This window comes from Tenrec ecaudatus, chromosome 1 (genome assembly GCF_050624435.1).
Source record: "Tenrec ecaudatus isolate mTenEca1 chromosome 1, mTenEca1.hap1, whole genome shotgun sequence".
Classification (NCBI taxonomy): domain Eukaryota; kingdom Metazoa; phylum Chordata; class Mammalia; order Afrosoricida; family Tenrecidae; genus Tenrec; species Tenrec ecaudatus.
Window position 1 is genome coordinate 72,290,411 of NC_134530.1, and position 12,183 is coordinate 72,302,593.

The 12,183-nt window shown below is 43.9% G+C and overlaps 1 protein-coding gene across 1 annotated transcript in view; it reads left to right on the forward strand.

Annotated features, from left to right (window-relative positions):
* Positions 1–3,662: 3,662 nt before the first annotated feature.
* Positions 3,663–12,183, forward strand: part of CMPK1 (cytidine/uridine monophosphate kinase 1) — a 34,661-nt gene continuing 26,140 nt past the window's right edge. The window contains exon 1 of the mRNA XM_075555811.1: positions 3,663–3,885. Within this exon, the coding sequence (XP_075411926.1) occupies positions 3,715–3,885 (171 nt within the window). The 5' untranslated portion in view covers positions 3,663–3,714. The remainder of the gene's footprint in view (positions 3,886–12,183) is intronic.

Below are 12,183 nucleotides of genomic sequence, written 5' to 3' on the forward strand. Positions count from 1 at the left end.
AGTGATACTTTAAAAATATATTTTATTGGGGGCTCATATAGCACTTATCACAATCCATCCATGCAAGTACATTTGTACATTTGTTGCGATCATCATTTTCTTTCTACTTGAACCCGAGGTATCAGTTCCTCCTTTTCCCTCCCTCCCTCACAAAACCTTGACAATTTATAAGTTATTATTATTTTTATATCTTTTTATTAGGGGCTCATACAACTCTTATCACAATAAGAAATATATTTTTAAGAAGGATTACTAATCTGTTGATTTATGGAAAAAGTTTCAGACTCTAAAAGCTTAAGCAGGTTGACTTTCTTATTTTAATAATTTGGGATAAAGACTAAATTGATCAAAAATCGCACACTGGCCAAAAAATATTTTGTACACCAAGTTAATTAATATGTCATCATCCTGATTTTGCAGACAAGGTATAGCTAACCTCCACAAACCTATGAAATTAATGAACAAAGAAGCTGTAGAAATTTCTATTACTAGTCAACAAAAATTTCCTTTTAGTGGAAAGTTCACTGCTATCATTTTGCATAATGGAACAGACCAAGCTCAGCACAGTCACTTCTGTGCAGTAGGCATGTTGGCTTCAGCCACATCTGGCATATTAGCTTGTTGAAAACATTTTAAACCAATGAATTCAGATTATTTGATAAGATGTCCCTTGATAATGCATTAGGGTAATAACCACATCAGTGTGACTAACAGGGACCTTTATTTGTTAAGCTCCATTAAATAATTGGTTATGCAATGGGCTATGTAGGAGGAAAGAAAGCACACCAAAACACGACATGAATACAATGTATGTAGCTTACCATCCACCAACCTATAATACAATGTTTTTGCTCTATCACCCAGACATCCTAGGGGAGACCAACTCTAAGGTGTATTGTTCTAAGAAAGGTATCTCTGGAATTAAGAAAATATCTGCCAAAGATAAAGTAGATAAAGTCAATGGTAACAACAATATCATAGTCTAAGTTTTCCAAGAAACTTGAAGTTCCTTTGAGAGTGAACCATGGTATAGCTAACACATTTGTCCTGCACTGACTTCACTGATAATCAGATAATAGTATCAACAGTACCTACTTTGAAGGAGCTCAGAGCTTAGTGTGAAAATATATAAAGTGATCACTGTGCAATATACATACTGCTACAATAGGAGTAAGCCCAGGAATGAGGCAGGGAGTTGTAGAAGCACAAAAGAGGGCTACCTAATCCAGCCTTGGGAATTTAAAGACTTCCAGAAGATAAATTCTGAATTGAATCCTGAGAAGTGAATAAAATATGGGAGTGATTATAAGGTAAACTGAGGCACAAGGAGACAGACAAAGATAGCTGACAGGACAAGGGCGTGCAGAAACAGCAGTAGCTTTATTAGAGGAAAGCTCCCGGACGAGGTTCCGAGGGCTAGCATTCAGTCTTGTGGGTGTTCAGTCCTTGCTCTTCGCTCCTGTCCAGTGTTCAAGAATGGAAAGTGGGAACAGATGGTCTCTCTTAAAGGCCAATTATGATTAATAGGGCAGATGAATAAGGCTTACTTTGTTAAGCCCTTAGCTTAGAGAGTTCACTAGGAACATAGGTATACACTGGGAATACTTGCCTGGAAAATATAGGCCAATAGGCTAATACACTTTATGGTAAGCCCATATGGGGTGGGATGGGCTTTGAGCTTAGCTCTTGCTATACCTCTGTCTGAAAACAGCCTTCTACCTGTAATACAATTTACTTGAAAGGAATTTTGTGAAAATATTTTATTTCATAGGGAGTCAATATTGTACAAAAAGTTGCCAATTTAAAAACCATATAGTTTGATTTTGACATTTACTGCCTTGGAGGTCTGGTTCTTTATAAAATGATATTCATAGTATTATGAGGATTTTATAAGTGTGGTACAGTGAATTACTTGATATAGCACTTCTGCCCATACTCTTTGCAATTCCTACCAAATGATTGTGCAGGACTACAAAACTGTGAGCTATCTGTCACCCACCAAGGGGATTGGATAGTTGGCTAATAAGGGAAATAATGTACACGGGGTGGAAACATGCACATAAAGCTTGTGGAACCCTAATGTGGGGATTGGTTAGTTTTGCTATCCCACTGGGTTTAAAATGAGCCATTTCAGAAATGGGCAAATGAATCTCATTACCATCAAGAAAAAAGCTGCAGGATGGTGTGTATCCTTTAGCAATCAGGATCGGTTGCATGGAACCTCCTCAATCCAGGAAACAGAGCTATGACTCTGGCGGCAGTGAGTGGTGTCCGAGAAGCGTTAAGAGTTGCAGTAGCAAAGGCAGCAGAACCGAGAGCATGAGACCGAGTAGTGGCCTTCTGGCCCTTACAGCGAGAAAGCTGGGTACCTTTGGGCAGGAGACTTGCCGGCAGAGGGATGCCTCTGGGAAATTAATTAGGAATAGCTAAATTTGCCAACCTACAGACGCAGATAGAGCTTTTTGGCTGAGGCTTACTGGTGGAGTGGGCACTTAATCAGGACTGAAGACAAGGAACCATGGGACTGAGAGGGCCAGAGCTAAAAGAACTTTGTTTCACTTGCTCCAGCAGGCCATAAGCGAGGCCTGGGTGTGACTGCAAGCATGGCTGAGATGACGTGCTATTGTCCAAAGGACTGTATCCACACAGGTGACAGGAAGTTGGCAAAAGATCTAACCACAATTCCTTTAGTGTTAAAGGATAGTAATAATGGACATATAAAGAGATCCCTGTCTATAGACTTTGTATATGTTGTTAGGTGCTGCCGAGTGAATTCAAACTCACATTAATCCTATGTCCAACAGAAAGGCCACCGGTCCTACACCATCCTCACAATTGTGCTTGGTTGAGTCCACTGTTGTAGCCACCTTGCTAATCCATCCATCCCGTCGAGGGTCTTCCTCCGTTCCCCCACTCTACTGAGCATGATGTCCTTTCCCAGGGACTGGCCTCTCCTGATGATGACATGTCCACAGCACATGAGATTTCACTCACCATGCTTGCGTCTAAGAAACATTCTGGCTGTACTTCTTCCAAGACAGATTTGTTTGTTCTTTTTAATTTTTTGTTCTTTTGTATTTCTTTTCTTTTTAAAAAATTTTTTTATCTTTTGACAAACCCTTGTGTTGAGGGCTGACTTTCAATGGATCGCAGCGAGGGAGCTGCTCTGCTAAGTATGAAACCCCGACCCAGAAGCAGGTCCTCTACGAATGGTTTAGCACCAGGCTCCCCACGAACGTGCAGTGCGTGACGGGCGAGGGGGCGGCCGCATTTCCGGACGCGCCCCGTCAGATTTGTTTGTTCTTTTAGCTGTCCATGTTTCTTCCAAAGTCGTTATCACCATTCCTATCTCTCTCTATATATTCATCTGTTCACATCGCCTGGCTTCTCACCAGTAGTTAAAATCTATGCAAGGAGAGATAACACATTGTTTTGGATGGAGGTACGATACAAACTTTCTGAGGAATGGAGAAAGCAACACCAGTCTGGACGAAGCGGGGCGTGCACGCGTCGCGCCCTAAGTAGTCGCCAGGGCAAGGCCGCCGTTGGGCGGGGCCCGAAGCTCCTCCCTTTCCGGAGGCGGGGCGAGCGCCCGGGCTGCCACAGCGGCTGAGCCGCAGCGGGTGCCAGCTCGGCCCGCCCCTTTCGCCGCCGCCTCGCCGCCCCGCCCCGCCCCGCGCCCGGCCGCTGTCAGCTCCTTCGGGCCCACACTGTATGCGGAGCCGCTACTGCCGCCAGCTGCAGCGCGCCCTGGGCTTTCGTTTCCCGCTGCCGACGCGCCGCCCGCTTCTCTTCGGCCCACACCGCCTCATGAAGCCGCTGGTCGTCTTCGTCCTCGGAGGGCCGGGAGCCGGCAAGGGGACCCAGTGCACCCGCATCGTGGAGGTCAGACCCGGGTAGCGGATGGGCTCCCTGAAGCTTGACGGGACGCGGGGCCTGCTTGTCCCGCGGCGTTTGCCGTCGCCGCCCCCAGGATCCCGGGCCACAGACTACGAGTCCCGGCAACCTTCGCGCCGGCAGCGTGCCTGGGACCGAGGGCGTGCAGGCGCGTAGCCTGCCGGAACTCGTAGTCTGCGTCCGCCTGCGCCGGGGGCTCTCAGTGGAGGGGGACGGCTTGGGGTCGCTTTGTTCCGGCGGCCCCTCACGTAATTCATTCGCAGACGGAATCGGACTGAAGGGTGGGCTGGGAGAGGGCGTCCCGCGAGGACTGGCTTCCAGGACCTCCCAGCGCCGGGGCAGTGTGTCGCTAGGTGTGTGTAGCTAGGAACGGGGGTTTAGGGTAGAGGCGGTTTGGTGCCCACAGGAGAGACTGGTCTTTTCCTCTCCGCCCCGTGTCGCAGGACCTCTCTATCCCGAAACCCCACAGACCGGTCTCTTCCCTAGAAAGGAGCCCCGTGGGGGCGGTGGGGCTATTCGAGCTGCTCTGGAATCTCCCGAGAGCTCTTTCTGACCCAGTCGGTAGGAGGCTCCTGGGCAGTGGCAGCTCAGGCAGTGCCGGGATCTACGTGGCTGGAAAGCCAGCTGTGCAGTCCTGGGCGGAGATCCTGCTTCAACCTCTGGCCCTGCTGCCAACTCACTCTTGTCCTTGGGCGAGTCACTTCCTCCTCTCCTTAGTCTCAGTTGCCCATTCTGTAAAATAAGAAGAGGTCAGGCACCCAGATTTACCCGCATTTGTAAAATATCTCCCAACTCTGAAATGGTGTTACCATTTAAAACTTAGCAGTGCAATTCTTTTGCACTATATTTCCTACCCGAGTAGCACACAGGTGCTCAGCCGCGTAGAGACTGGGAGGAAAAAGGCTTATTGGAGAACCTGAGGCATGTTGGGGGAGAGATTGGGCAACAGAACAGAAATAGGGAGTTGTGATTGTGCAAAACACGCAGATGAATGACAGTGAAACTCCGTGATCAACAAACGTTTTATTTTTTTAACAGAACTTCTGAGGATAATCCCCACCCTTTTCCCTTCTCTGGGATAGAGCTATTGTGGACTTTTACATTCACCATCTATGTTTGTACAACCAACCTCTGCCCTATATTTTTGCCTAAAGAGTTTCCCTCCAAAAGTGGTGATCGATAACATATGATTCATTGCCCTGCTTCTGTATTTATAATTACTATCAATTTTAAATGTAAAAGTGTTACCTAAAAAGTATGCATACTTTTTCATTTTTGTCGATTCTTCTCATTTTTCTTTTTAACAATTTATTAGGGGCTCATACAACTCTTATCACAGCCCATACATATACATACATCAATTGTATAATGCATTCTTCTCATTTTTCTAAAAGATATATGGCAAGTAGATTATTTGCAATTTTTGTTTTATATATAAAATGACTTTTGCCTGGAAACAGCACGAGAGGGTAAGGACCCAAAGCCTTTGGAGCCAAACAGCAAATGGATTCGAAACCTGACTCTTGATTTCCTGTTTCTCTAGATTCAAAGAAGTTATTTTTAGATAAGTTTTTCTGTTGAAAAAGGGAGAAATAATAGCATCTTGCATAGTAATTTTGAATTGTACATGAGGTTCATGTAAAATATCTAACATGTGCAGAAAGATGCAAATAATTTTTTTAGACTCTGATTTTATTAGATTATTTTTACTTTGAAGTAGTATTATGTTGAAATTGGTTTATAACTGTTACATTTGAACTCATTTTAATATTTTGTTTTTGACTCATAATGTGGCTTAAGGTGTATACATCCAAACTAATAATCATATATTATTCCACTAGTCTAAAAATTATATATACATTTTGTTACTAGTGTTTATTCGTTCCTCTGTTTCAGTGATGGCTGATGATATTTTAAACTTGTTGATTGTCAGTAGTAAGATTTCCATGATGGGATACTATGTTCTATAACATTTAGCATTTCAGCAATTATACGATCTATTTAATTTTAAACTTTGCATTTTCTTTTGATTCTTATTGCTGTGCAACTAAGCTGGTATCAACTAATTGCAAATAGCTAATAATCAAGCAGTTGATAACCCTAGCTGACTGGCATTGGCAGTTAAGCATTATTTGCCCTGCTAACTGCTGGGTGAGTGGTTTACACCCACCCGCTGCTCTGAGCGATATGAGACTGGAAACCCTAACAGTCAGAGTCAACTGTATGGTACTGGGTTTGAGTGTTTAGGTGATAAAACAGAACATTGGAATGTGTATGGTTGGTTAGGTCAGAGGGGGTGTGTGTGGGGTGTGTGTGTGTGTGTGTGTGTTGGTTAGGTCAGAGGGTGTGTGTGTGTGTGTGTGTGTAGTATTTTAGCTCAGTAATTTATTATACAGGCACTTAAACTGAATCGCCAAAGACTTTTGGAACCAATTTTTTTTCCTCTGTAGGGAACAATATATACCAAGGTTACATTCCCCGGAGTATCTTTGCCACTAGTAATTCAGCCTCTTCAGGTACTTGACTTGTAGCTAAAATAGAATAGTTTCTTTTACAAAGCTACTTTGATTTCCAAGCTACTTTTCCAAGAAGCCTTATCTTGGACCCTTGGCCACACAGCCTGAGGCCGTGAAAGGGCCTGAGGCATTGCAGTAGGGGAGCGTTGGGCTTGGGCTGTGAGTAGGAGCAGCTTGTACTTGTTTTCTCTCTGAAGGCAAATTCTTTTTCTGCTGCTTGCTCTGCCAGACCAAACTGGTGTCTTCTGAAGTATTGCGAATTGGGAACAAATTATTTGAGAGAGGTTTTAGAATTGACTTTGTTCACTTGTATCGTGCTTTTCCAATTAGATGTTTTCTTTTGTTACTTTCTAGCGGACTGGTTCTAATTTGTGCCCTCTAGTACTAAACTTGTTTTCGAAGATTAGCCGTCTTCTAAATCTTCTTGCTTTTTGTAGCACCCAGTATTCTTATCATAACTTCCTCCAGAAACCATAGGGTACTTTCCATAGGATGTATACATAAGGAGCCCAGACGGGCAAGGGGTAAGTGAATGACTGCTCTGTGTGAGGCCTGGGGACCTGGTTGTGTAAGATTATAACAAGATAAATCTATGGGGCAATTCTGCTCCGGCAGGTTGGTCACTAAGTTGGGAGTGACTCCAGGTCATCCAGCCACACCATGTATTGTGTAGCTGTTCTAACTGTCGTGCTTAGAAAAAGCTTAGAGTGATACTGACGTTTTGTTAGGCGCCGCTAGCCGGTTACACGACGCCAAGCAACCTTATGCACGACAGAGCAAAACACTGCCCCATCCTTACAAGTGTTCCTTCCTATGCCTGATCCAATTATTGCAGCCACTGTGTCAGCCCAACTCACTGAGGGCCTTCCTCCTTTTTGCTTCCTCTCCACTTTACAAAGCATGATGTCCTTCTCCAGGGACTGGTCTAAAGTATGTAAGGTGACGTCTTACTGTCTTTGCCTCTGCTATCCTTCCACGACAGGCAGATACTGGCGTTAAGTTTGTAGAAACCAGAAACTTGGCTAGACATTTATATATTGTATCTCTAGCACTGAGCATTGTCCTGGACATATACCGAACAACAACAAAACCCCCAAACCCATTGCCATCAAGACAATTTTGACCTCTAGCCAGTCGATACGGTTCTCTACTAGGTTTCCCAGGCCGTAAGTCTTTACTGAAGTAGATCGCCATGCCTTTCTCCCACAGACCAGCTGGTGGGTTTGAACCCTCAAACTGTGGATGGATTCGCAACCAAGCACTTTAACCACTGAGCCACCAGGGCTTCTTGCCTAGCACATTATGAACAAAAGAAGACCACACCCACTGTCAGTGAGTTGATTGGGACTCAGAGCAAGCCTATGTAGGGTTTCTGAGGTAGTCAGTCTGATGGCCTCATCTCTCTCCCAGGGAGCAGCTGGTAGATTTTTGAACCTCTTATCTTATGGTTAGCAGTCCCGTTTTTATGTCACAGTGCTTATTAAGTGTTTGTGGAATGAATGTTTGTGAACGTTTTCTAGAAGACAGATTTTTGAAGGTGTTTGAAACATTTAAAAATTTGGTCTCTAGGGGGCGCCCAAGTAGCAGTTAAACCCAAACTAAAAGTTCCAGTAGATTCTGTAGCAAGCCTATAGAAAGAGTAGAACTTTGCCTTCAGGTTGTCATGGCTGTCAATCTACATGGGAGCAGAAAGCCTCATCTTTGCCCACAGAGCAGACGGTAGATTTGAGCTGCGCTTTTGTGTTTGCAACCCAACTCAATCCTCCTCTAGGGCTCCTTTAGTAGCAGTTATATAAAGCAAAACAAAACAGACTCACTGCCATGCTGACTCATTGAGACCTCCTGTGGGTTTCTGAGACTTAACTGTTTACAGGATTAGAAAGCCCAGTGGGTTTGATTTTGAACTGCCAACCATGAGGTTTGCACCCCAGTGCGCAATCACTACACCACCAGGGCTCCTTTAAGTAGCAGTTAGTGTTTGCTTGAATGTGAAACTTAGCTCTTGTCGTATTGTGGAAATCTCCTTATCATTCTAAAGTTTCTAAGTTCTAGAATTTCTAATTTTCAAAGTAGAGTTCCATTTATATAAGAAACCAAATGGGAAGATCCCTTGGATGCTAAGGGTGGTCAAGAATAGGCCTTTATCTTTTTCTTTTTGTTTAGTTCAAGGATCATTTGTTGGCCTTTAGGAGTGTTTTCCAGTCCAGTCTGTTGGGGCACCACGCCCTGGCTCCAAAGTCCACTTTCAGCATTCCCTGGGGACCTTGCCACTCCATTCCCTTGCTGTTCCGCTGCTCTCCCCCAGTGCTTTGCCTCGGTGTGATGGGATCAGGTCAGGAGCAATTCCCACACTGTGTCTCTGGTGCTGTTCCCTGTAGCGCCATGGGTCAGTGAGGGGCGTCATATCTCATAGTGGGGCCAGCCATGTTGTCCTCTCTGTGGACTGGCTGCTCTAATCAGGAACATCATCTTCACGGCCTGGTGGGCCAGGCTGTGCTCCACTCTCTCCTCCTCCCCCTTCATCTGCTCCGTGTGCTCTGATCAGATATGTCCCTCTCCCGGAGCTGCAGAATCAATGTCGTCCTTTGAAACAAATTCTTTTGGGGGGAGGGGCAGGCATCCACTTAATATTTGGTACTGGGGCCAGCCTCCCAGACCGCCTTTATCTTTTTCATGGGATGGGGTTTGATGTAACTTCTTCCAGTCAATGCCAACTCAGAGTGATGCTGTAGGACAGGGTAGAACTGCCCCTGTGTGGTTCTGAGACGGTCACTTCTTTACTGGAGTAGAAAGGCTCATCGTTCTCCCACAAAGCAACTGGTGGTTTCAAACTACTGACCTTATAGGTAACCTCAGTACTTAATAGCTATGCCACAAGGGCTCCTGTGGCATTTGAAAAACACTTGATCTTTTCTGTAAAAGAGGTGATACTATGAATCTCTGATCCTGAAACACCACAGTTTCATTCGAAGGGATTATAACCTGTTTTTATGTTAAGAATTTGGTGAGTGGTGTAGAGGCTATATATTCAGATTATTTCTAGGGGCTATTTGGCTTTTGAAAATAGTGTTTCAATAAATGTCCTTGAGAATACAGCATTGCATATGAAGGATGTTTGCATTTTTGTAGGCTAACTTCCTAAAATTGGTATTGCTGGGTCAGAGGTTTATGCATTTAAATTTCTCAATGATATATTGTCTGATTATTTTCAAAAGCATGCTTACTACTTTTTTTATCAGAAGTGTATGATTCTTCACTAGTATTGGATATTACCAATCATTTTAATTTTTGCAGATTTGGTGTTTGATGGTTCTCTTTCTGAAGTTTTACCGAATAAATTCCTTGTTTACCTCCAAAATGTCCACTAAGATGAAAGGGTATAGTTAACTTCATTTAAGAAAAATATTCTTTTCCTTTATACTTAGCTATTTACTCACAATCCATTTTGAGAGCCATGTACTCTGCCAAGTTCCTTAAGATGAGTAAGACACAGGTGACTACTATCACAAGGGCTTAACTGTGCAGGGAAGACCACAAAGTTAATTGGTGGCTGCAGGTTGGGTTGTAGAGTGTCTTTGAGAGAAATATACAAACCATACCATTTATGTATAAGGGGCATCTAAATATAAACAGTGGGGCACGAAATCAGTCGGTCAGGGAAGACTCCCCAGAGAGGTGATCTGTATGAAGTCAGCTCAGTAGGAAGGGAGCTGAGAACTGTGAGTGAGTGGACAGCATCAGGAGCAGGCGCTAAGCCAGACATAGTTGGCTATTGGAAGTTTCAGGTCCGTCTGAGAGAAACCTGAGAGAGTAAAGCCGCTTTCAGTGAGACTGACCAGAAAACTACTTCCTGACTGCGAAATGCTTGCGGGGATAGAATTTTATGAGCATATGAGTGAGCTTTTACAAATAATAACTTTCTTGCCTGAACTAAGTTGTAATGTTTTCAAGGTGAGGCTATTTTTTTTTTTTTAATTTTTTAAAGCGGGGGTGGGGGCGATTGTCTTTTGTGCTTTCTCCTCACTGTTCACCATCTCTCAGATTTTAGTTTATTTCAGGGATTCCCAGATGGTCTCATAGCCTTTTCTGCCTCAGGAGTATCTCCCCTGCCCAACAACACTTAGTTCAAAAGAAATATCTAACAGTTAAAGTGGGCAGTTGGGAACCAACAGCAGCTTCATGGGAGGAGGACTGGGCTGGAGAAAGATAGGTCAGGTTGCGTCTGTAATCCTTAAAGCCTTGGAAATCCTACGGGCAGTTCTATTCTGCCCTGTAAGGTTGCTGAGGGTTGGAATTGACTCAATGGCAATGGGTTAATAAGATCTAAGTTTACCCTGGCTCAAAGTCCCTCCCCAATATCAGTTCTTCCCTTTTTCCTTATTACTCCCTTTGAATTTTTAGCCCTCTGGGCTAAAGCATCAACAATTTGTTAATTTAAATCCAAATTATAGTTAAGTTAGTATTGAAGAGGAACTTGATGGAATAGTGGATTATGCATTGGGCTGCTAAGAACAAGGTCAGAAGTTCGAACCCACCAGCCATTCCAAGGGAGAAAGATGAAGCTTTCTACTCCCATAAAGATTTCGTCTCGGAAACCCATAAAGGCAGTTCTACTCTGTTGTTTATGAGTCAGAATCCATTGGATGACTGAATTTTTTGTTGAGAGAGTCATTAAAAACCAGAAATATAATCATTTGCTATGGAGTTTATGATAGGTTTTTTTGTGCCAACATGGCACCCTTAAGAAAGTTTGGGTGGAGTGTAGCCTGTCAGTCAGGTCACAGCTTGATGACCTCATTCTTGCCACCAAGATAAATGGCTTGCTGGAGGCAAGCTGTTCTCTTTCTGCCTTTGCCTTCATGCCTGTGAGCCACACTGAGACCTGCAGAGCCCTGGAGATGCGTTTACTCCCATTGGCTCCACCCATCTGCATATGACCTTCCTGTCTCATTGCATATGGCTTCATGAGTCTGAGGAGGGATCTATGGACTAGAATTGGACTTACAGACCAATATTGTACCTATGGATTTGAGTTGGACTATGCTGGGATTTCTCTTTACATTCAATTACTTCTTGATATAAAGCTCCTTATGTGAATATCTCTGGGTTTGTTTCTCTGGTCAACCCAGCCTAACACAGAGTTGCTTCAGACTCTTGGAACTCTGTGGATATCTTTGTAGAGCTGTGCTTCACAGGCTTGTAGTGGCTCATTTCCCCCTCAACAGTTTTATGATTCACATATCATAAAATTTAATAGTTCCCTCACATCAGGAAGAGTGTACAATCACCACAGTTTTAGAACATGTTCTTTAATCTTGTACTCATTGTTATTGACGGATTGGAGACGGAGCCATGGAACAGAGATAGAATGTGAAGTTGAGAAAGATTTTAGTGAGGCAGGGAAAGAACTCCGGGGAGGGAAGGGAGGGCAGGGAAAGGGATGGGGGCATCTTGAGCCCCTGGTTGGGTTCCACGACCCATGGAGTCAGGGAAGTCGAGCCTGGCAGTGAGGCAGTGAAACTTTTTTTTTTTAAACATTTTATTAGGTGCTCATACAACTCTTATCACAGTCCATACATACATCAATTGTGTAAAGCACATCTATACATTCATTGCCCTCATCATTTTCAAAGCATTTGCTCTCCACTTAAGCCCTTTGCCTCATGAGCCATTGATAATTTATAAATAATTATTTTGTCATATCTTGCCCTGTCCAACGTCTCCCTTCACCCCCTTTTCTGTTGTCCGTCTCCCGGGGAGGAGGTAACAT